This window comes from Biomphalaria glabrata, chromosome 4, assembly GCF_947242115.1.
Source record: "Biomphalaria glabrata chromosome 4, xgBioGlab47.1, whole genome shotgun sequence".
Classification (NCBI taxonomy): Eukaryota; Metazoa; Mollusca; class Gastropoda; family Planorbidae; genus Biomphalaria; species Biomphalaria glabrata.
In genome coordinates, this window is record NC_074714.1 from 3,877,735 (window position 1) to 3,903,022 (window position 25,288).

Consider the following 25,288-nt stretch of genomic DNA (forward strand, 5'->3'; position numbering starts at 1 on the left):
TGAATTAAAAAAAAATTAACCAATTAGTTAATTGAATAAAAGAAATTACTTTTTTTTTATACAGGAAAAGGGAAATAAATCTTACAGTATTGAGATGGAGAATAAAAATAGTAATTATTATATGGCTGTAAATGTGGAGTTTTTCTCCTTAGATAAGATTTTGTTTTAAAATTTTTCTTTATTTTGCTTGTTCAACGATTGGTAATCTATGTTTTCTGTTGTTTCCTAATTTTGTTTGTTCGCTGTAGTTGTGTGTGTGTGTGTACTGGCCACTTTTCCTGGTACGTGCATTTCAATTTTCTTGTTTGTTTTTTCCCGTGTACATTTTGTTTATAATTTTAATGTTTCTTCTATTGACTTTGTCCTAACAGTTGAGTCAAAGACTCTTGGAGCTATTAGAAACTCTCCTTCCCCTGTCTGAACAAACTGTTCAGTCTGGGAGGGATCCAAGCAGATGTAATTCGTTACATCCTTATTGCCGATAGTCTATGCAGTCGATCATGGATATATTGAATTTAGATGTTTTCTAGTGTTCTTCAATTGAAACAATAGAGCAGCTGTTCGTTGGTTGGCCTCCTTCAGTCGTAGAACGACTATGGTTCATCTCGCGCAAGTGAGATGAAAGCCTAGGCATTGTTTATGGTCGGAACGATGTCGCCCACACAACAGTTTCCCCCTCTCCGTGCAGCTGATGTGAGTTCAGTGGTGCCTCAGGCTCTGTCAGGCTGTGCCACAATCTGCCTACGGGTCACCAGCTCCTGATTTTTCCTCAGGGTTGTCTCCCGAAGCCTTTCCCGCGTTTGGTAAAGCCGCAAGGTAGCAGAGGTTTGGATTCAGAGTTTTCCTTCTCCTAGGTGGGTAGCCAACCAAGGCTAACGAGCCCCTCCTGCCCGAAGCTTACTGGTTTAGGCGCCAGTTACTCGCCTTTGCCCCTTCTCCTGTCTGTGGTAACGGTTCCGCCAGGCTCAGTAACTGAACCACACGCTAAGTCCAGGAGTTGGACTGGTTGTCAGAGGCTATTTGAGACCCATGCCATTGGAAGCATTTTATAGGTAATGATGGACTTAAGACTATTACCACTTCCGGCGTTAACAGCCCTGCTGTTCGTATATACGAATAAATCGATGGTCGGTTACATTGACTTAATTGAGTCGGTTCTACAACGTTCGAAATTGCGAGCTTTGACTTAAAAGGTTACCAGCCAATTGTAATGAGATAGACCGTGAGACTGTATCAGCACTGCTCTTAGGGGGGGGGGGGGGGGACGTGAAGTATGTCAAAATGTATCTGTGTTGTAGTTTTAGGTCTTTCTCAGACAGAAATGTGTTTAGACAGGCCGAATGGGGGGGGGGGTGAGTTTCCGTGGGTCTTAGAGTTGCAGGAGTCTTCGACTTACACTTAACTCTTAGTACAATGTCAAAGAAGAAGAAGAAGAAAAGTCACTCAATAAGATTCTTTTAGTGGGTTGTGTTTGTTAACTCTCTCTCTCTCTCTCTCTCTCTCTCTTTTTGTGGTCTTCTATGGAATGTTCTTGTTTTTAATTGAAAAAAAAAAGAGTCAATATAAACATTACATAGTTTTTTTCTAGTTTCCCCTTTCAGACCTTGCGATCTATGGGGCAGATGATGTTGAAGTCGTTTGTTTCTATGGCCAACGGTTAACGAGCAGGGTGTCATGTGGCCAGCACAATGACCAACCGCCTTTACTTTCCTCAACTAAAGTTAGGTACCCATTAGAGTTGGGTGGACTCAGGGGTGCCCTAAAAAAAGCCCGAAACTCAAAATCCCAGCCTTCGCCGAGATTCGAACCCAGGACCTCAGGTTCGGAAGCCGAGCGTTTAACCACTCAGCCACCGATAAAAAAGATGAATAAAACAATCCATGTCATAGTCCATATCCTAGCCCTAGTCTTTCCTCTAGCGTATGTGTCTATTCTCACAACAGCCGTCTCTATAGTCTCAATCTTCTCACTAGTGTATGTGTCTATTCTGACAACAGCTGTCTCTGTCTCAGTCTACTCACCAGTGTATGTGTCTATTCTCACAACAGACGTCTCTATACTCTCAATCTTCTCACTAGTGTATATGTCTATTCTCACAACAGGTATCTCTACTATTAAAGTCAGAAAGGTCTCAGCCTTTAGTTTTGTCAATTCAAGACAGCAGCCACGACTTTGACCGAACCTGGCTTCGTGTCAAGGCGGCGACGAACGAAGAAATCTACGGAGGTGGAGAACAGTTCTCTTATTTCAATCTCAGGCACAGAGAGGAGAACAAAGAGAACGTCTTTCCTATATGGGTCAGGGAACAAGGTCTGGCTATATGTTTTCATTAAAGAAACAGTTTGGTCTTTAGAATCCACTTAAACTAGGTCAAGTTCTCAGAATGAGGTTAGAGTACGTTAAAAAGAGGCATAAACCAAGCAAAATATACAAATATCTTTTTAAAAAGCTTATCTAAGGAGAAGAACTTCACACTTACAGTTTATTTCTCTTAATAATCCTTTTTTATTTATAATAAAAAAACTTATCAAAGGACAAAAACTCCGCACTTAAAACTATGTCTACTATTTTCCGTATGCTATATTAAACTAAATAATTAATTAACAATAATTAATTGGGGGGCAGTGGCTATTGTTAAGCGCTTGGCTTCCGAACCTGGAGTCCTGGATTCGAATCTCGATGAAGACTGAGATCTTGAATTTCGGGATTGTTAGGGCGCCCCTAAGTCCACCTAACTATAATGGGTACCTAAGCTTTTGTGGAAAGTAAAGGCGGTTGGTCATTGTGCTGGCCACATGACACCCTGCTCGTTAACCGTCTGAAAGGGGAACTTTACTTAAAATATTATTTGACTAATTGGTTAATTTTCTAAGTTGATTCCTGTTTTGTTAGGTACAAACAATAGTTGTTTAAGGTTTCAACCTGATCCGAGAATGTTTATGGGAGAAATAACGTGTACAATTATCTAAGGGAACAAACTCCCACAAATTGAATACTAGATGATTCATCTCCATTGTTATCAAACAAAATAATTAATTACCACTCATTAATGGACTAACTGGTTAATTTGTTATTATTTATTCATTTATTGTCTTCACCAATAAATATTAATAATATCTTCAACATGATCCGAGAATGGGTGTGGTGGAAATAAAGTGTTCAAACATTATAGCTGTAAGACAGAGTGAGTTGATATAAAGCTTTGTTAGAAGTACTTCTTCCATACCTTGCAATCCTTAGGGCAGATAATGTATAAATCATATGTTTATATGACAAACTGTTAACGAGGAAGTCCTGTGGCCAGCACAACGATCTTTACTTATCCTAAATGTCGTCACGTACCCATCTGAGTTGGTTGGACTCGGAGCGTCCTGAAAATTTCGAAATTCAATCCCTAATCTTCATCAAGATTCGAACCCGATACCCCTCGGCTTGGAAGCCAAGCGCTTTACCACTTAGTCACGACTTCACATGTTAGATTCACTGTTAATAGTGTAAATATTTCTAGTGGATAATTCCAGCCCGAAACATTGTGTGTAAACTGATTAATTTGTTAGATGCAGTGAACATGGACCCAATCAATATTATAGAATCGTAATGGAATAGAGCACTAACAATAGTACGCAATCTCTCAGATACCCCATTTCCTACTTGTTAAAATAATGAGCATTTAGCAAGCTAATGAAGCATGGATATTCTTATAATAATCATACAATTTCAACCATATCAGTCGTGTACTATATAAAGCAACTCAGGACAGCTAGTAAACCTTAACACCAACAGCGAGGAAACTTCTTCAATGGATCCCAGCACACACTGAATTAGAAGGCAGTGAAAAAGCAGACACACTGGCCAAAGATGGAAGATTGAACAAACAAAAATCTCTCTCTACCCAGAAGAAATGATGAAAATAATAGAGAGTATAATAAATAAGAATTGAACCAGCTCTTATCCCAATTACAAGAAAAAGTACGCCTATTATAAGATATCTCGACATGACCAGCGCATACTTTTTCGACTCAGAACCGGACACAACAGAATGGGACAACATATATTCTGGAAGCTAAACGTCGGGACGAGCGAAACCTGCCCTTGTGGAGCAACTCAGAGAATACTGACCATGTCTTTCAAAGCTACATATAATATGAAGAGGCCCGAAAAAGACTCTGGCCCCAAAACCTTTCTATAGGACAAAAACTATACGGGGAACTGCCAGATCTGGAAACCATTGCGCAGTTCTTCTCAGATATAGGATTACTGATCTGAACCCTTCGACATGTAAAATGAAAACGAAGAAGAAAAAGTCATGTACTGTAATGTACTGTTTTTTTTTAACCACTTCAGATTTATTTTGTCATACAGATAGATATATAAAGTATCAACAAAAGAATTATTTACTTTATAAAATAGTTATTATATTTACATAGTTTATTTTTGTAAACATTAATACTTCTTCCAAGAGTTACACAAATCTGAATAATTAGCCCGACTATACTTAAATCGATCCTATGTCTAATATTGTTTGATATTACGTTATAATCATTAATCACTATGTTGTTTTTTTTCCCTCGACCAACGACTAGCTGTCCCTATTTGTTTTTGCTCTTTTCTAAAATCTGCTCTTTTAAGGGAACTTCCCCCACGGAGAATACGTGTTTCGACTTAATCATGGTTGTAGAGGACCCCATGTGTCCTGAAGGATCCTTATGCTTCTTCCCGCCTACGTACACCCATTCGGGATCAACGTCTGTCATGCTCTTGGCTTTCTTGTTGGCAGACGGCTTGTACTTCTGCTCAACCCTGTTGATGAATGACGCTCGATTGATTTCGTTCAGCTCCGACGATACGGTGGTCGTGCTGTCTGACTTCCGGAAGGCGTCGTAGTCCACGATGGGCTTCTCGTCCAGCTGCACCCAGTCGGCGACTTTGACCACGACCTCCGTCTCGTCCAGCTCCTCCACGCGGACCACCATCTCGTGCCGCCTCATGCGGCACACCTTGACATCGTCGTCGTCGTCATCACTGTCGCTCTCGAGGGAGAACCTAGTGAAGAGCCTCTTCAGGCGGTCGTCTTTGTGAAGCCGGAGTATTTGGTCGTAGCTGCCGATGACCTTGCCTCTGACGAACAGGAGCGGCACCTGGCGGTTGTTGTAGCCAGTCAGAAGCATCAAATAATTCTCCACCTAATCCAACATAAAACAAAAAATTTTAATAAACATTTTTTTAATATCAAAAATAAATTTGAGTCAAGAAATAAGAAAACTGACGGCGACGTGGCTGAGTGGTTAAGCGCTGGGCTTCCGAACTAGGGGTCCTGGGTTTGAATCTCGGTGAAGATTGGGATTTTGAATTTTGGTATTTTTAGGGCGCCCCTGAGTCCAACCAACTCTTATGGGTACCTGACTTTAGCTGGGGAAACGTAAAGGCGGTTGGTCATTGTACTTGCCACATGACACCCTCGTTAACCGCAGGCCACTGAAACAGATAACCTTTACATCATCTTGGAACTATACTTTTTTACTTTAATAAGAAAACTATCTTTGTATACATATTATATAGGCCTACTTTTATTTATCCAGACGGTCGATAACTTTTGAGATATACTTCTACATTTCTGGTCATATTTTTACTACATTTAACTTTTCTTGGACTTTCAGTTTACATCTGAGTATCTCTTGTCTCAAGCTCTCGAGGACTGGCTGGTTTGCTGACATTCTGACATGTAGGATTACATGATTGTAATCTTCATTTGGAAATACTTTTTTTCTCCTTTACTTTTGACTGCTTTTCCTTTCACGCATCTTATTTCACAATGTAGATTACTTTCTGCTTTTGTTTTGTTGGGGCTGATTGAGACGGCTCCGCACGATTGACATTATCGAAAGCGATAATGGATATAAGCACCCCGCATTACCAGTAAGATGCTTCCAATGGCATGAATCTTATATAGTCCCTGACAGCCAGTCCAACTCCTTGCCTTCACTTATCGCTCAGACATTGTTTCTGGCGGAACTATTAGCACTGACAGGACAATGGGCACCAACTTCGGGAAGGAGGGGCTAGTTAACCAAGAGAAAGATGACTCTGAATATATAAGCCAAGGAGGATTCCAGCTCCCCGTTGGGGGGGCCTTTAAAAACAATGGTCGGTGAAGAGTCTATTTTTCACCCTGGCCACTGGATAAAGTCCTTCCGGGTCAAAGGTTTATAAAAGGGGTTTATCTCGAACAGTTTGACGAATGTAAACCTCCGTGAAATGTTTAGGAGCCCAAGCCTCCATTAAATTGGGCCCCGCAATTCGTAAGGTCGGCCCTGGGAGGGTGGGGGGGGCTAGTCCCCCAAAGTTTGAGAAACACTGCCTTAACTTTACAAGACATTGTCAGTCAGTGCAAATATAACCACTCTACAAAGACTCTTCGGATTTGCCTTGCTATCTTTAGATTTTATTAATTTTAATGTTAACATTATCTCTAAACACAGACACACATATATAGCTATATATTGCTCCAAATCATAAGATATTTATATTTCATTATATTTATATTTCATTGTGCTCTAAAACTCATTTCTTAAAATAGTCTTAAGAGTCCACAATAAAATGAGAGATGAACGAAGGCCTATTGAGTTAAGAAAAACAACACAAGATACTTACAGTTGAGCAGTCTTGTCTTTTCTCAATATCAACTGAACAGAACCATCTATCCGATAATTCATAATAGTAATTCTGTTTCAATAAGTCTTTGATTATATTAGTTTCAGGAGAGTAACTTTTGCCAAACAGTACAATCTATAGAATACAATGATATAACAAGATAATATCTTTGTGTCTTTCCGAGTATTTTATTATGTTTTATTTTTGTATTTGTAAGTTATGGTACAGAGTTTTATGTCTAAGTGATATTTTTTCATTTTCATCTTTTGTCCTGAAATATCTCTAAATCTAAAGATTTTACTAGTGGAGTTAAACTAGTCGAATTGGTTATTGTTTTAACGGCTGCGTCTGTTCTAGTTTCCTCATATTTGCTTGGGTTGTGGGGTCCCTAACAGAGAATTTATATTGCAATGTAGATGATTGTTAACTTTAAAAGTATTCCAAATATACTTTGTGATTTTTTTTTCAGGTGCAGTTTTAAAGAAAGCTAATGAATCTCATAAAAGTTTAAGGAAATTAAAAAAAAAACAACATATTCTTATTTCAATTACAGATCTAATACATGCAAAGTCTCATACTTTCCTTAAAATATTGTCATATAAGCAGTGAATCAGTTTCTTAACAAGTTTAATAACTATCGAAAGAACTTCGGAAAAACTTAAATTGTCGGACGTTCCTTAAAGTAGAAGATTATAACGTGCTAGCCCAACCCTCCCCCAGGACAGCGGCGGTCAGGGCGCGAACCCGGGACCAGCGAGAACAATGTTCAGAGCGCATACTACACGAACAGGAAGCCAGCTGGTAGGGGAAGACAATGTAAGGCTTTTTTCCCCCCTAGAACCCAAGAAGCTCAATGTGCTCAACTCGGCGACCAATCGTCTTTAACCGAGACCAATTGTTCTAGAAGGCCTGAACACTGACCTGCAACGTCACAACCTGTGGGCAGTTTAGAAATGAAGCCATTTTCCGACGCGTAACAAAAGATAAACTTCAAGTATCCCATTAATAAATATAAGTGCTAGATCCACGGGTTTCTAATAAAATAGTTTCAGATCAATTTCATTTCTTTTTGTATCTTTTCGTCGATGTGGCCAAAGACACGAGTGCCGGAAATTATAATGGCCCGCAGACTTAATTTGAGTGGGCGTCAATGGTCCACATACTACAGTGGACTACAGACTTACTTAGAATTAAATCATCCTCAGGCGCAGTCTGGCGCATTGAGTGGCAATTTGAAAATGCGTTTATCAAAATCGCTTTCCTATGGGACTTCAGGGGAGAGAACATCAGATGGGAAGAGGCTTCAAACATAAGTCTACACGGCTATTGCCACTATTCAGACTATTGGTAATTAAAGTCTTACCTTTTTATGCTTAAGAAATGTGTCCACAAAAGGAATAGATCCGGCCATCTTATCTTATGGTCCTTCTAACGAGAGTTCAAAGAATTAAAAAAAACATGATAATACAGTTTGACCCAGTCAAAATTGACTGGCCAAAACTGTGAGGCTAAAGGGGGGCCAAAATTAAATGGCCAGAACTGCAAGGCCGCATTGATTTCTAGAAATTTCATTAATTTTTTTGTTCTTACATTTTAATTTTTTTTTTTGCCGGAAATAAGCATTTACTGTGTAGTCAAAAAGTGTACACGTTTCCTAATTTTTTTTACGAAACAAAGTTTGATAGTTTAAAAATTAAAAGCAAATATATTCAACTTTCTAATGGTTAGTGTAGGAGCGATGGATTAAAAAGGAAATTAAGAAAAAGAAAAACATTTTATAAAATCTCTTGAAAAAAAAAGAGTACTTAATTATTGTAATTAATTTGGATCTGTCATGTGATTAATTTAATAAAATACCCAGAAAGACACAAAGATAAAGCACATTCCTCATCCCATATGCTAGGACAAATTTGTACAAATACTCCTTCTTCCCTAGTGCTATTAGAGCGTGGAATGGGTTGCCTGACTCAGCCAGGAAAACCAGTGACTTGGCAGAATTTAAGTCATTGGTTAATATGCATGACTGAATGCATGACGCATGGCGTAATCATCTTTTTTGAAGTAACGTCTGTATTTTATAAGATAACAACTCTGAAGGAACATCCGAAACATGTAAAACATTTTACAAAACAAACAAACATTTTATATGGTTTGAGTGTTTCACCGCTACTATAGAGGTTAAATGTTTCACAGCTATTATATGGTTTACATGTTTCACCGCTATTACATTATTTGAGTGTTTCACCGCTTTTATATGGTTCGAATGTTTCACCACTATTACATTATTTGAATGTTTCACCGCTATTACATGGTTTAAATGTTTCACCGCAATTATATGGTTCGAATGTTTCACCGCTATTACATTATTATAGAGGTTAAATGTTTTACCGCTATTACATTATTATAGAGGTTAAATGTTTTAACGCTATTATATGGTTTGAATGTTTCAACGCTACTATATAGTTTAAATGTTTCAAAGCTATTAAATAGTTTGAATGTTTCACTGCTATTAAATAGTTTAAAGACCATGTTAGGCGCCGACTTGCCAACTATCGAAGAGAGCACCTGGCAGCAGGCGGCTTACGAACGAGACAGCTGGAGATTTTTAAAACGCCGTGGGAAACACATTTAAAATCAACAGAAAATCCACTGTCGATGACATCATAGACAGCGATAGAGAACATAAATTGACCATGCCGGACAAGGATTATGTCTGGGATGTGGCAAAATATGTAGGTCGCTGCTGGGACGGCGTAGCCTTGTAAAATACTGTACTCCTCATTAATCTCATAACTCATTATTATGTATTGTGTGCAGACGTTTCGAAAAAAGGTAGGGGGCGTGGCAAATAGCACCTCGACTTGGGCTAGATTTGTTTGCCCAGATAGGTTATAGTTTTTGAAAGACGTCTTCTGCCTTTCCTAGTAAACATGCGACATCGTGATATGCATCTCCAACACTTGTGATACCGCTGCCTAAGTAAGAAAACGTTTAAACTTGTTCAGTTCTGTAGAGGTCTCAATGGAAGTCGCCAGAGACAGATCTCTGTAGAAAGAGATTATTTATTTGGTTATTTAACCTTGGTTTGGCCAATAATGGAAGAATATGCATTCTCTCTTTAGGACCCCTCAAGAAAACACTAAGAAACTGAAACAGACACAAAATAGAGCATTGATATTTATAACAAACGAATATTCACATTTGACTAGAGTAACACTTTTATTAAAATCACTAAATTTAGAAAGCCTTCAGGATAGAAGACTTAAAAAGTAAACTAGCAATTATACATAAAACACTGAACCATAATTTTCAAATACAAAGACACAATCTAATAATATACTCAGAAAGACACAAAGATAAAGGCACATTCCTCGTCCCATATGCTAGGACAAATTTGTACAAATGCTCCTTCTTTCCTAGTGCTATTAGAGCATGGAATGGGTTGCCTGAGCCAGCCAGGAAAGCCAATGACTTGGCAGAATTTAAGTCATTGGTTAATATGCATGACTAGATGCATGACCCATGAAGTAATCATCTTCTTTTTTTGAAGTAACGTCTGTATTTTATAAGATTAAGAAGAAGAGAATTTTGCGTCCTTTACGCCGAACGCCGTGGGAGGACCTAAGTCTAAGTCTTGGGCAGGGCACCGCAGTATAGCATCACTGATAGCAAATATTGGTCGTCGAGCTGAGTACAAGGCGATTACTTGGGTTCTAAAAACAAGAAAGCTTTACACCGTCTTCCCCTAGGACAGCGGTTCTCAACCTTTTAAGCTCGGCGACCCCTTCTTACAATCCCTCACTCTGTCGCTACCCCACCCCACCACACACACATACAGCAATAAAAGAATGGACAAAAACAATCCATATTTTCGATGGTCTTAGGCGACCCCTGGCAAATCGTCAATCGACCCCCAAGGGGGTCGCGACCCACAGGTTGAGAACCCCTGCCCTAGGATAAGGCGACAAAGTGAAACGTACTTTGACATTCACGTCAACGTGTTATTTGTTTGACCAATCAGGTGTCGGGCGAAACAAGAGCACTATGACGACATTTATGGCAGACATCCAGTCAAGGGCAGGGGGAGACTACCATACGACGTACTTCCCGCAGCCTAGCTTTATCTCCTCCAGGCATTTCTATGTCCACTATGATGGCTTCAACTATGCAGAGCTGGACTTCAGGTTGGTGTCCATTAGAGCATAATATATTTATAGTTACTAAAATTTTTTATTTCTTCTTCTTCTTCGTTCTCATTTTTATGTCGGAGGTTCAGACAAGTAGTCCTATACTGCGCAGTGATTTCCAGATCGGGAAGCTCTCCATATAGTTTTTGCTCTTTATGGGGGCTTTGAGGCCAGTTCGGGCCTCACGATAGAGTATGCAGCTCTGAAGGAGATGGTCGGTACTCTCTGGGCAAATCTCAGCTCTGAAGGAGATGGTCGGCACTCTCTGGGCAAATATTAGCTCTGAAGGAGATGGTCGGCACTCTCTGGGCAAATCTCACTAGTCCCTATTTTTAGTTTCCGGAAGATGTGCTGTCTCATTCTGCTGTGTCCGGTTCTGAAACGAAATATTATATGTCGTTATTGTCAGGACAGCTTGAAATAGGTATTGTTTTTCTCATTTATTATACCGGTATACTCTAGCACGCAGGTCAATAAGGAACAGAAATATTTATGTTTGACAATAACTGATGAAAAAATGGACGACACATTAGCCTCAATTATTGAAGTGCCTTAATTTTTTTTAAAAAAAAAAAAGGTTATACTATTATTTTCATGGCAACTTTTTTTTTAAATTAAAGATTCTGTAACAACATCTTTTATACATTAACTACTGTCGAATTCGTTTACTTGAGTCACCGGTTAATCGAGTTGTTAGAACCAAATGAGTCACCGGTTAACCGAACCAGCGGGTTGTTAGGACCAAAGCGATCGAGCCTTGGCGTCGTCCGATTACAGATTCGACTGTAATTTATTTCCATAGTGACATTATGTGGTCTATACTTTGGGCCTATCTGATTTTTTTAAAACTGTGATAAGTGTTAATAAATTATGTTCTTTAAAAGGTTTATGGTGATTTTCAGCAGCTTTTCAGCACTTCAGAATCAAATGTTCGAAGCTCTTCTGTTGATAGCACAAATTAATTTCAATATAGAGGAAGTATTAAACTTTCACTCTGGTGGAAATGTTTCAACTAAACAATGTCAGAATGAACTTCATAGTTGCCAACTAAATGAAATTACAATTTGATTATGCAATGCTAACAATGTACACATACATTATCATTTGACATTTAAAAAAAAACAACTAGCTTATCAACTCTTTCTCTATTTTGTACACCGGTTAGACCAAGAATCTTGCCATGTATGGCAATATCCAATGGATTTAAACTTATTTAAAAACAAATGCGCGACTATGTAGAACAGTGTTTCCCTAATTTTTTCCCCTTAACGGAACACTTTACATATTCTGAGTATTTAGAAGAACACTTTGTTTATTTTTTTTTAGAGAGACTAATTCACCTGGTGGTCTACCAGTTAATTATTCCAGTAGTTTGCGAAACATCTCTTCAGGCCTCGCGGAACACTAGGGTTCCGCGGAACACAGTTTGGGAAACACTGTTCTGGAAGAATCGATACGACGACCAACTGCTAAGCATTAGGATATTGCTAAAATGGCTCAATTCCCTTTGATCAAGTTGGCAACAATGAAGTTCTTAGCGTCCTTAGTTTCTAGTGGAAATCTCCGATAGATGAAAAACATAAAAAGACATACAAATATTTCTCACTTTGTTTTCTTTATCATTACATAGGCCAGGGATTAAATGTAGAGGAGCAAAACGTGCGCCCTGAGTAAGAAACTTTATTGAAATTCTTAGCGTCCTTAGTTTCTAGTGGAAATCTCCGATAGATGAAAAACATAAAAAGACATACAAATATTTCTCACTTTGTTTTCTTTATCAATACATAGGCCAGGGATTGAATGTAGAGGCGTAGTGAGCAAAACGTGCGCCCTGAGTAAGAAACTTTATTGGCGCCCCTCTTCCATTTTCCATGAACCACACATAGAAATATAGGCTTATAAATAAAAAGTAATTAACAATAATATAATACTAATAACCTTAGAATGTAATAACACTTTGTCATCAGTGTACATATAACAATGAGATGCCCTTGTACCTTAGCGAACTGATTACTCCATATGTCCCCCAGAGAGCCCTGCGCTCAATGGACTCAAAGCAGTGGCGTAGCATCCATGGCGCGAAGGGGTTCAATGAACCCGGGCCCAAAAGCAATAGGGGCCCACAGCTGTGGCGTAGCAACCATGGCGCGAAGGAGCTCATTACGCTTGGGCCCATGCCTCAAGGCCAGTTGGAGCCCTCATTAGAACTTCGAATGAACATTTGTTTGTTCATTTGAAACACTTTTAAGTACCGGTAGTTTAACTCTGTTAAGAAGTTGTAAAAACATTGACTTTAAGACACTATTACTTATATGCAGTCCTAACTGAATCAGACGTTATGACATAATTACTTAAGTACGATCTTTACATTGGAATGTCTTTACATTTAGTTTACTCATTTTTGTCACACACTAAATTTGTCTTATTGGCTGGAGAGGAGCCCATCAAGATGTTCTTGAACCCGGAGTACTAGTGTGTTATTTACTTGTGTAGCAGGCAGTGGTTACGTTCTATAGTCCTCGCAGTACTTGTGTGATATTTACTTGTGTAGCAGGCAGTGGTTACGTCGTATACTTCTACAGTCTCTGGCCATCACCTAAATTAAAATTTAACTTAACACTAATAGTTCAATATTTAAACTACATGCTTACATATTACTTCCTAATGTGTCTTAAAACGAATAGATATTAATTAATAATATCGTTTTATCCCGTGCTTTTAAGAATGTGCACTTATAATACTGTCTCTAATTCAGTCACAAGAAGCACTGGCACTTAATTTCAAAAAATCAATTCGGTCCAACACCAAGCCGTGTTATCCCATCTCCCATTTAGCTCGAGCCTGTTACACAAGTCCTGTGTTGGATCCCCATACTAATTGAAATATAGATGTTAAATGTTTTCTTGGAGGTTCAGCGAGTGCCTATTTAAATTATTCCGATAGCGGATTCCAGCCGTGGTTGATTTTGAAACCAATACGATGCCAATGCCCATACATTCTCATCGTATGACCTCAAAACCAACCATTCGAAGTTTGTTTCTTTGTTTTCTTGCGGTGGTTGATTTTGAAACCAATACTATGCCAATGCCCATTCATTCACATCGTATGACCTCAAAACCATCCATTCGAATATTTTTTTTTAAAGTTACGATCTTTACATTGGAATGTCTTTGCATTTAGATTACTCATTTTTGTCACACACTAAATTTGTCTTATTGGCTGGAGGGGGGCCCACCAAGATGTTCTTGAACCATGGCCCACGGGTACCTTGCTACGCCACTGACTCAACGCTTCTAGTGGTGCCACATTTCTCCTTCAAAAGCTACGGTCTTCGGGCTTTTTCAATGCACGGACCAAAGGTTTGGAACTCACTCCCCATTGATCTCAGACAGACAACATGCTACACTACTTTCAAGAAGAACATTAAGATCTATCTGTTCAAAACTTGTTTAGACTAGTTTGTCATTTTAACTCTCGTGTTTGTGTTTGTAATGTTATCACAGCGCCTTGAGCCTACATTTTGTTTGTTAACAGCGCTTTATAAATAAAATCATTATTATTATTATAATGTATTACCTAACTAAAATATCAACAAAATTTTTTTTCTTTTTGGCGCATTTTTGCGTGTGGCGCCCCCTTGCCCTCCTCACTACGCCTCTGATTGAATGTACATGTTTTTATTTCTGGTTGCCCTTCTCTTTCATTATTGTGTCGCCCCCTTAACCCTTAAAGTGCTGAGCTGTTTTAAAATGAAGACATACAAAAGGAAATGACTATATTCATGTTTAGAGGCTATGCTACCACACGCATCTTAAGGGTTAAATATTAAATGTAATCATAAGTGGGCGTGTGGCGGGGGTGGTATAAGCAGCCGCCTACCCCCCCCCCACACACACACACCAACTCTAAAACCTAATATGTACTTTGGTTCTAGTCACGAAGACTTTCATGAAATATATGTGCTTGGTGAGATCTCAAGGTTTTACTTCAACACGGGAGACAACTTACAGGAGCTTGTGTCTGATCTGACGTCATTCCTCGGGAAGTTGCCGGAACTGCCTGACTGGATCATGAGAGGAGCCGTTCTCGGAGTACAGGGAGGGACTCAAGTGGTAATTAGTTTCCCATATTCAATTCATACTGAGTTTAAAAAAACGAACATATATAAACAAACATTACTGGTTTAGATGTGGGGGGTTTCTATTTGTATGAGTTTCTTTCACTTCTTTGTTACAGATGCTAGACAGATACAATTATGCTAAGAGCTTCGGAATTCCCGTGGCTTCTCTTTGGATTCAGGACTGGTCAGGCAAAGTGGAAATGCCCTTCGGCAAGAGAGTCAATTGGGACTGGACATGGGATCCTTCTTGGTATCCGGGTTAGTATAACGTGCTATCTAACTGGTATCTAATAAAGAATAGCTACAGTAAATATTTATAATACCTATGACGATAAGGTATAGTTAATGCAGACAATGAACGCACTATGTTTCTTGCAATGATGAAAGGAGAATTTATAAGCAAGTCATGTATTGGTGTTTAAAATGTGCCCAATATTTAAACAATACAGACGTTTTTCTATATTATACAACAGGTCATTTAACTAAGCAAATATATATAATACATTCAATAGGGTTGGATTCAGCCGTTAGAAATTTAACTCTTGATGGTGTAAAGGTTATGGTTTACATCAATCCGTACTTACGAGAAGGTGGCCATCTCTATACTGAGGTAAGGGATTTAATTAATAAAGCTTCTTCCAAATGAAGAACACTCATAATTTAAAAATGTTTGAATAGAACATTGGCATCTTTGGAAGATACAGTTTCTTTTAAATGTTTAAATGAAAAAGTCACGAGGTTATAAAACAGAACTGTTCAATTTACTAGAACGCCTTTGATGGAATTGGAATGGGCAGAGAGCAAAGTTGAACAAATAATTGCAAATAATTAGCGTTGGTTTGTTTTATGATTTTCCTATGTTTATTTAAAATTTACATACGAGTTTTTCATTTCTCATAGGCGGCATCTAAAGGTTATCTTGTCAAGAACAGCACAGGTGGCGTGTACCTCCAGCGATCAGTTACCTTAGTCTTTGCCTCTGTAGATTTGACCAATCCTTCAGCCTTCTCCTGGTACAAGAATGGTAAGTACTATATAGTGTACGCTTGTGCCGAACACTATTTTCTTTCACATTGTATTTTGGTTAATCTGTCTGTCTGTCTGGTACAAATTTTGAACACGTTATTTCTTCCACTTTCCAATCTCGGATCTAGTTGCAAAATTATTCTTTGTTCCCAACAAAACATGAATCAATAAAAAAAACAACAACAATGATTCAATTAAATAGTAACAATTAATTTATTTTGTTTGATGTCGAAAAAAGGAAATAAATTTTACAGTATTGAGACATGGCTGCATATGTGGAGTTCTTCCCCTTGTTTTTTTTTTTTTTTTTTTTTTTTTTTTCCCCACAAATAAAGGATTTGGAAGTTAAGCTATCTAGGTGAAATATACACTCGCCAAAAGTTAAGGGAGTCTTGTTGGCTGAGTGGTAAAGCGCTTAGCTTCCTAATCGCAATGCCCTATGTTCAACTCCTGGTGAAGACTGGGATTTTCTAATTTTGAGATCCTTAAAGGCCATCCAGCGTTTTACTGGCACCCTTGTTAACCGTCGGCTAGTAAAAAAAAATGGCCTTTTTCATCATCTGCCCAAATAGATGGCAAGGTTTTTAACGTTTAACAAAACCTATGTTTCGGCAGCAAAATCTTTATCGAAAATCAATCTCATACCCCCCCCCCCTTTCACCAAACACAGAGACACAGCGACAAATAGACATTCTCTCCGTATCTTATGCCTTCATAAGAATACCACATACAATTCCCTTCATTATCATTTAGGGCCTATTTTTGCAATGCTTATATTAACCCCACACTTCCAGTCTGTTTGTCTGTCTGTTTGTCTGTCTGGTAACAAGTTTGAACACGTTTTTTTCTCCTGCACCCATTCTGGGATCAAATTGAAACTTTAAACAATTATTTATTGTAGGCTTCATAACAAAACATGAATCGATTAAAAAATTAACCAATTAGTCAATTAATTATTTGTAATTAATTATTGTGTTTAGTATAAAAAAGGGGAAATAACTTATACATTATTGAGATATATAGTTGTGAGTGTGGGGTTCTTCCCCTTAGATAAACTTTTTAAAAAAATTTCAAGGCTTTTTTTTTGTTTTTGTTTTTGTTTCGTTTCTTTAGTTATCAAAACCAACATGATAGATTTTGGATTCGGAGGGTGGATGGCGGATTTCGGGGAGTATCTTCCAGTGGACGCTAAACTCTTTGATGGCCGAACTGGACTGGAGGCTCACAATGAATGGCCTGTACTCTGGGCCCGACTGAACAGGGAGACAGTGGAAGAGTCTGGAAAACTTGGGGATGTCGTCTTCTTTATGAGAGCTGGGTTTTCTGGTAAGTTTAATTAAGTTCAGTACTTATATAGCTCCTCCTTCGTGGTCGAAGATGAGCACATTTCGATGACTGTAAAGTCTAATCCTCGCGTTAAAAAGCCGGCCGCATACGTGGTATGGGTGGGTTAGGTCAGTTGCAGATAGGCCTGCTTCTTCTCTCAGCTTTTTGTTGGTTCGGCGCTCTTTCACCCTGGCCACTCTTCTTGCTTCAAATCTTGATACTCCGAGACTCACAGCTTCACGCCATAAGGAGCGATCGAGAGCTAGTGCTTCAAAGCCGTGAATGTCGATGTCGCATTCCTTGAAGGAGCTCTTGAGAGTGTCTTTGTAGCGCTTGCATTGACCTCCCTGGGAGCGCTTTCCTGCACACAACTCCCCGTACAGACGTCGTTTGGGAAGGCATGCGGATTACATTTCTAGCTCAACAAGTTGGGATCTTTTTACTGTCGCATTGATACTATTCATGTTGGATAGCTTTAAGATTTTGTGGATATGCTGAGTCCTCTCCTTTGCCAAACTTGTTCTTAAAGTCTGCCAAAAGCAGCACTGGCACGAGCAACACTGAAGTCAACCTCGTCATCTAGGTTGGCCTTTGCTGATATGGTGCTTCCCAGATAGACAAACTTTTCTGACCATCTATGAGAATGTCTGGTTCTGTGACAGATTTATTTGGAGGAGGTTGGTGAAGCACTTCTGTCTTTTTTACATTTATGGTGAGCCAAAATTTAGGTTTGTACCTAATCAATACATTTTCTAAACTCAGAGCTAGGAGTTTGAGAATATTTGACTTTGATTCCAAACAGTAAGGAGGATTGCAATATGTCACATGGTCCTGAGTAGAACAATTTTAAAGTGAAACAAAAGTGCGCAAATCAATATATTTACAATTTACATACTTGATAGTGTTCGTATTGTTACCTAGAGCTACAACTTCACACAGAAGAATGAGCTTGGTAGCAGACGGATTGGGAACGAAACAGCTGGAGATCACTTACAAAAGCCTCGGGATACACATTCGAGACGAGACGAAAATGTACTCCCTTGGGCAGATCTAGACGGCGAAAAGGGAATTGAAATAGACCACCGGCGGACAATCTTAATCTAAGACAAGTCTTATTGTTATTACCTATAGCTAGACCACATTCATATTTTAACTCTTTCTCTCCTAACTGACGATACCAGCGTTGATTCCAGCAAGAATGTGGTAAATAATTACGGAGAGAAAGAGTTAAGAAAAAGTAAGCGTTTAACTTTCAAGATAATCTTAGACAAGGTTTTCTTTACTCGAAGCTTTGAACACTCTTAGTAGGTCATTTTAATAATATTTGAAGTCTAAAAAGTTGTGTACGCGGGGGGAAAAATGAGCAGATAACAAAAACAAATTATAGAAGACAAACATTTTGCAGAAAGAAAATAAGAATTTGTTGATCATACCAGAAAATAATATTATTATTAATAAACGAATGATGCGCACATCAATATATTTACTTTTTACTATAGGCCCCCGATACTTGTCTAGTACTACAGGGGTCTCCGACCTGTCTGTATGGAAATTTAGATCAACTGTATAATTATAGTAAGTGTACTATTTTTCAATGATTGTCAGTACTTGTAATATCTATTACATGACAATGTATAGTGGGTTGAAACAATCCCAGTGGAGCATAGGGTCGCAACAATATTTCGCTATCTGGGTCATTTCCCTCAGTTGGGGATCCATTCTGCTGTCTTTGCTTATTGCTAGACTGAGGCTTAAACTGCTTGGCTACCTATCAATGGGACTCGAGATCCTCACCCGACTCGTGCAGTTATGTATAATAGATATAATTGTTAATGTGTGTTTTATATAGGTTGCACCACTCGGTTGTTGGGAGTAACATCCCTTGTAACTGTTGTTGTCAACCAAGATGGCGTAAGATTAAACAGCTGATTTGTTGTATTATAATTTATACCTAGAGACACTAGAGTTATGTTATTATTCTGAGCACATAAATGCAGCACGGAAGACCTTCTCCCAGATACACCCTCCACCCCCCCCCCTCACTGATCCATAAAATAAATTTGTTCATAGTGCTCTCATCATGCTATAAGCATGAAAGTTGCTCTACATTAAAACAATGTAATCAATTGTGCTACCTACCATATTCCGTAACAAACTAAGAGATGGTTGAACAATGTTGAGCTTTTTATATGTCTCTGTTCAATGTTATTTTCTTTTTGTATCATTCCTTATCTCAGGAATATAATATTATGTTTAATATTCACATTGTACCATGTAATACTGTTTTTAATAGAGCGTCTGGTCACTGTAAAGTCATATAAACATCCAACCGTTTAGGTTTTGGTCCACTGTGAGAATGATGTTGATTTGGTTGAAATGAGAAATGGATTTTTTACAAATCTCTTGAAGGTGTGAGTAACTTTACAACATTAATGTGGAACGGAGATCAAAATGTGGACTTTTCATTGGCGGACGGTGTCCGGTCGACCATGTACGGATCATTGAGTATGGCGATGAGCGGGGTTGGGCTCTCCCACTTCGACATAGGCGGCTACACCACTGTTTCTCAGCTGGGGCTTGTGAGAAGTGCAGAGCTGCTACTGAGGTCAGCAGAGATGGCTGTGTTTACACCCATCTTCAGGACTCACGAAGGTCAGTATCCAAAACGAAGTTAGACAAAGAACAAATCATTTTGTATTTGTGTGAGACCTTCTATCTGAGAGCTGCTGTAACTGTTCACGTTCGAGTGTCCTTTCCTCTAGGGCAGCGGTTCTCAACCTTTTATGCTCGGCGACCCCCTTTTTACAATCCACCACTGTGCCGCGACCCCCCCCCCCCCACACACACACATACAGCAATAGAAGAGTAGACAATTTTCGATGGTCTTAGGCGACCCCTGGCAAATCGTCATTCGACCCCCAAGGGGGTCGCGACCCATAGGTTGAGAACCCCTGATCTAGGGTGTGTCAATTATCATGACTCTTCATTCTCTTTCCTTCTCTATTTCACAATCAAGATTAGTGTCACTCTCATTATCTTGTCCTCTCTTTTTGTAATTCTCGTATTCTCTCATTTTCGTTTCGCACTTTCACGTTCTGTCATCCGTAATTCGAATATTTTGTCACGTAATTCTCTCGTTTTTTCATTTTCTTACTCTCTCATTCTCTCTTATTTTGTAATAATCTTTCTTATTTTGTAATAATTTCTTTCTCTTATTTTGTAATAATCTCTTTCTTATTTTGTAATAATCTCTTTATCTTATTTTGTAATAATCTCTTTCTTATTTTGTAATAATCTCTTTCTCTTATTTTGTAATAAGCTTTCTCTTGTTTTGTAATAATCTCTTTCTATTATTTTGGTATAATCTCTTTCTCACATTTTGTAATAATCTTTTTCTCTTATCTTGTCATAATCCCTTTCTCTTATTTTGTAATAATCTCTTTCTCTTATTTTGTAATATGCTCTTTCTTTTTTTTTGTTGTAATATGCTCTCTCTATTATTTTGGTATAATCTCTTTCTCACATTTTGTAATAATCTCTTTCTCTTATCTTGTCATAATCTCTTTCTCTTATTTTGTAATATGCTCTTTCTTTTTTTTTTTTGTAATATGCTCTCTCTATTATTTTGGTATAATCTCTTTCTCACATTTTGTAATAATCTATTTCTCTTATCTTGTAATAAACTCTTTCTCTTATTTTGTAATAATCTCTTTCTCTTATTTTGTAAGATGCTATTTCTTTTTTTTTTTTGTAATATGCTCTCTCTTATTTAATTAATTGTTTTCTTATACTCAATTTCTCTCGTTCTCTCCTTCTTTCGTTTCTTATTCTATTATTCTCTTATTTTTTTCTTAATCTCTCATTGTCTCGTTGTTTCTTTTGTTCCACTATTTAAAACAAAAAATCATTCACAAAACAATTTTCGATTTAAAAAAAGACAACAACAACATCAAGGCACTTTCCTCAAAATGTGAAGAACTTGAGCTGTATGAAACCTTTTATAAGATTCAACTGTACATTTTCTTTTTATTAAATCTAGACATCAGCAAATATCTTTCGCTGAGTTATTAATGAACAATTATCTACTTAACCAGTCCATATATGTGTTGAATATTAAAGAGAATTTAAAGTTTTGGGTTTTAAAATGGCTTTTACTTCTTGTTTGTGTTACCTTCACGTCAGGTAATCAGCCAGAGGCAAACGTTCAATGGTACAGTAATACAACGACAGCAGCTTTTGCAAGACTTGCACGCCAGTTTGCCTTATTGAAAGACTACAGGTAGATCTAATTGAATTCAATATCATTATCAAAATGTACAGTTACCCGACATGTTATAAGTTTCTATACCTGTCTAGTACTACAGGGGGTCTCCGACCTGTCTCTCTGGAAATTTAGATCAACTAAATAATTATAGTAAGTGTACTATTTCTCAATGATTGACAGTACTTGTAATAGTTATTAATAGTTATAATAAATAACATTGATAACATAACATATTAGTAAATAACATTGGATAGTTGGTAGAAACACCAATAGACTTAATCATATTGATTCCCAGTGGAGCATAGGGTCGCAACAATACTTCGCTATCTGGGCCATTCCCCTCAGTTGCGGGTCCATCTTGCTGTTTTTGCTTATTGCTTGACTAATCTTTTAGAGTTTAGACTGCTTGGCTTGGCCTTTCGCTTCCCCTGTGGCAAACCAATACCCTCCATCACTGACGCTTAATGAGTGCTAATATTCAACACAATATTGTTGCCAATGTTCCTTGCGAGATGGTTTATTTGCACCAGTGTTTTCCAAATTGTATTCCGCGGAACCCCAGTGTTCCGCGAGGCGTGAATATGGTGTTCCACGAACTACTAGAATAATGAACTAGTAGGCCACCACGTGAATTAACCTCTCTAAAACAAAATAAGCAAGGTGTTTCGCTAACTACTCAGAATGTGCGAAGTTCTCCATTAAGGAAGAAGTTTGGGAAACACTGACTTACACCATATAGAATCCACCGCCTTTGAGATTTGACTCGTTTTGAGGAGGTTTCTGCCTTAGACGCTCTTATTAATTGATTTGCTGCTTATTTGGCATTTCGCTTAAGCATTTAAAACGAAAGGTCAAACACCACATCATCATTCATCCAGTAAAACGAAGTTACTTTTTCGATTAGGAAGTCTGTTGTTGCACAAGTTAGCAGAGTCGGGATCCCGGCTATGAGGCCTGTCTGTCTTGAGTATGAAGGTACCCCAGCTACAGCTACGCAGTATTTGTTCGGCCCTGACCTTCTGGTGACACCGGTGTATACAGAGAATGTCAAGGACATACTTGTTTCACTTCCGCTAACAAAAGGTTAGAGTTTATGTTTTATTTATGAATTAATCAAAGCACTTTACTGTTTCACATTCTGTTAATGTGGGAATAACGCGTTCATTGATGACTCCGCTAATATGTGATTAATGACTTGGTTGATGTGTGATTAATGACTTTGTTGATATGTTGATGAATGTCGTGGTTGATATTTCTTGTTACAGGTTACACATGGATCCATATATGGAGTGGCACTGCCTATCAAGGTGGTCAGACTGTGAATGTAGCAGCACCACTGGGTGAGCCGGCCGTGTTCTACAGGTCAGACTCTGCATATTCATCTTCTTTTGAGAAGCTCAGAGCTGAAAGTTCAGAGGTCAACAGCATAATTGGTTAATTGAAATCAAATAGTTTAACTCATCATCTTTCATAATGTATTTATAAAATTACATAAACAGCCGCGCTAGGAAAGAGACTATCCTCCAGTAGGTACAATATCTGGACTGTAGATCTGTGGGAACACTAATGTGTCACATATCTGTATTTTAAGATTCAAATAAAGTATTCATTTAAAAATAAAAATATGTGTTAGGAAGAAAAATGAATTTTACCAACTGATATTTGCTATTTATAAATAAAAATTGGATCTTTTCTTACAATATTCTCTGGGGTTTGTATTTATTACACATTATCAATTTTTGTTTTATTTTGTTTACAAAGCTAATATTAACTTACTCTGTCTGTCTGTCTGTCCAAAAGTTTGTACACGTTTTTTTTCTGCGACACCCAATCTCGGATCAAGCTGAAATTCTGCCTGAGAAGGCTTTATCCCACAAGTTTGAATTTAGGTCGTTCCCTTTTTTTCTTTACAAAAGAAAATGCATTTAAAAAGCGATCACCCAGATACCCCGTTCTATCCTCCCCCTTTCCTACTGGTTCAGACGAATCATAGCGTATTGAGAAAGCTAAAAGCATGAAATTGCGCTAAACAAAAACAATTGGTAAAAAAATATTTCTAATTTCACAGATTTATTACTGTTAGTCGAGATCTATTACGAATTAAATTACATGACTGATCGAAACTAATTGATACACAGTAACACACTACTATAAGCTTTTTTTTTTTTTTTTTTTTTGTAAAGTATTTTTTTGTATTTTGCTTGTTAATGTTGAAAATAAGAGAAAGGTGAAGAGAAATGGGTCGTTCTTTAACCTCGTCTCAGAAATAGGTCAACCTAACTTCGTCTGTCCTTGACATTCACGCCTCTAATCTGTAATCTTTTTTTTTTCAGTCTACAATACGATGGAATTAAATGATGATCACAATAGCACAATGAATTTTCAAAATTGTTCTAAATTTGCTTTTTTCTCTTCCTATAGAAGGAATACTCAGTGCGCTATGGTCCAATTTATTTGTGGGCATGTGCTGTTGTCCTGGACAAGATTTGTGTGCTTTCTTTGGGTGTACAGCCTTGGTGGAGCTACCACCTTCTACCGAGCGCTCTAACTCTAAACCCGGGTAGGTGAAGCTCATTGGCTAGGGATAGCAGTTTATCTAGGAGAGAAAACTCCAAAATAAACACCTGCTGCCTTGCAGATGTTTGTTTTATACATGTTTCGGATGTTCCTTCAGAGTTGAAGTTTACTTCCCAGTCCAAACCTCCCTCAGGGCGGGATGGGAGAGCGCAGGGTTTGAACCCGGGGCCATCGATAAATCCAAACGACAGTCCAGCGCGCGAACCGTACGACCAGGCAGCCATCCTTAGGTCTTGGATGATCAAAGGCCATGGGAGCACACCCAAAAAGAAAAGCAGGCTGAAGGCATAACACATTAACACGCAACCTCATCTATGTTGTGAGAACGAGGAAGAAGATGAAGAAGAAGAATTGGGTGTACAGCAAACAAAACCTAGCTCGAGTCAAATCTCAGTTTAAAATTCTTGGTCTACATTAAGATTTGAACTTAAACCTCCTAGTTGTATGGTACCTAGCGGTAGATCATTTAGCTTCACATCCCATAATAATACTTGAAATCGTTGAGGTTTCTGCAGAGGTCTTTGTTCTCTCCCTTTTTTTAAAAAACATTTTCTCTTCTGAGACATAGAAGAAGTAGAGACCTACCAATTACCTGAAATGTTTAAACACAACAGAAACAATGTGATCGCTCTCTTGAATCTGTTCTCCACGTTAAACCCCCCACCCCCACCTCTCAACGAGCAGTAAGATAAAAAAGAAATGTAAACACTTTCTTTGTCGTTGAGATAATATAAAGTCAACACATGTGTTACCGGCACGGACAGTTTTGATGTGTACAAGGTCATTCCAACAACTGGACCAAGATTACTAGCCACTGTGTGAAGCTGAATACAAACACATTAAGGCCGATAGACTGCAACTTTAGTAAGTTATTTACATAATCTCCCCATTGCAATCTGTACATTTGTACATTTTTATTTAATAAATATAGTTTATATCTTCCGTATATAGTTTTGTGAGTCACTTTGCATGTTACCATCCCTCTATTCAAACTCTATTGTTTAAATAATTAATTTAAAAGCACGAAATGTAAACAAACTAAAACTATAAAAAAGTATAATCAGCTCAATCATAGTAATGAAAGAAATATCAACGAATGAGATGATACCTACTAGATTAGAAGCATGATTAGAAGTA

The 25,288-nt window shown here is 38.1% G+C and overlaps 3 protein-coding genes across 5 annotated transcripts in view; 2 read left to right on the forward strand and 1 right to left on the reverse strand.

Moving 5' to 3' along the window:
- LOC106071971 (sulfoquinovosidase-like) overlaps positions 1-23,276 on the forward strand; it is a 28,116-nt gene extending 4,840 nt beyond the window's left edge. Inside the window, exons 4-14 of the mRNA XM_056027397.1 lie at positions 2,103-2,310; positions 10,673-10,835; positions 14,773-14,950; positions 15,075-15,216; positions 15,471-15,568; positions 15,859-15,982; positions 17,098-17,310; positions 19,720-19,962; positions 21,493-21,589; positions 22,479-22,657; positions 22,840-23,276. Of these exons, the coding sequence (XP_055883372.1) occupies positions 2,103-2,310; positions 10,673-10,835; positions 14,773-14,950; positions 15,075-15,216; positions 15,471-15,568; positions 15,859-15,982; positions 17,098-17,310; positions 19,720-19,962; positions 21,493-21,589; positions 22,479-22,657; positions 22,840-23,012 (1,818 nt within the window). The 3' untranslated portion in view covers positions 23,013-23,276. The remainder of the gene's footprint in view (positions 1-2,102; positions 2,311-10,672; positions 10,836-14,772; positions 14,951-15,074; positions 15,217-15,470; positions 15,569-15,858; positions 15,983-17,097; positions 17,311-19,719; positions 19,963-21,492; positions 21,590-22,478; positions 22,658-22,839) is intronic.
- LOC106071962 (probable imidazolonepropionase) overlaps positions 1-25,288 on the forward strand; it is a 207,720-nt gene that overhangs the window by 173,543 nt on the left and 8,889 nt on the right. The window contains exon 1 of one of the 3 annotated variants that reach the window (XM_056027401.1): positions 24,727-25,015. The exons of 1 other annotated variant lie outside the window; for it this stretch is intronic. The gene's annotated coding sequence lies outside the window, so the exon portion shown is untranslated. Of the gene's footprint in view, positions 1-24,726; positions 25,016-25,288 lie in introns of those variants that run through there. One more of the 3 variants, XM_056027399.1, reaches the window with a different exon arrangement.
- On the reverse strand, positions 4,320-8,241 carry LOC129925903 (uncharacterized). The gene is made up of 3 exons (XM_056027406.1): positions 8,015-8,241; positions 6,652-6,786; positions 4,320-5,183 (listed from the first exon to the last, which is right to left on the reverse strand). Exons 1-3 carry the CDS (start codon positions 8,060-8,062, stop codon positions 4,590-4,592), a joined length of 777 nt encoding a protein of 258 aa, XP_055883381.1. The 5' UTR covers positions 8,063-8,241; the 3' UTR covers positions 4,320-4,589.

Coding starts and splice junctions, on each gene's coding strand:
- LOC129925903 (XM_056027406.1), bottom strand. CDS start 8,062: ATGGCCGGATCTATTCCTTTTGTGGACACATTTCTTAAGCATAAAAAG. Junction 6,787..8,014: donor CATTTCTTAAGCATAAAAAG/GTAAGACTTTAA, acceptor TGTATTCTATAG/ATTGTACTGTTTGGCAAAAG. Junction 5,184..6,651: donor AAAGACAAGACTGCTCAACT/GTAAGTATCTTG, acceptor ATGTTGGATTAG/GTGGAGAATTATTTGATGCT.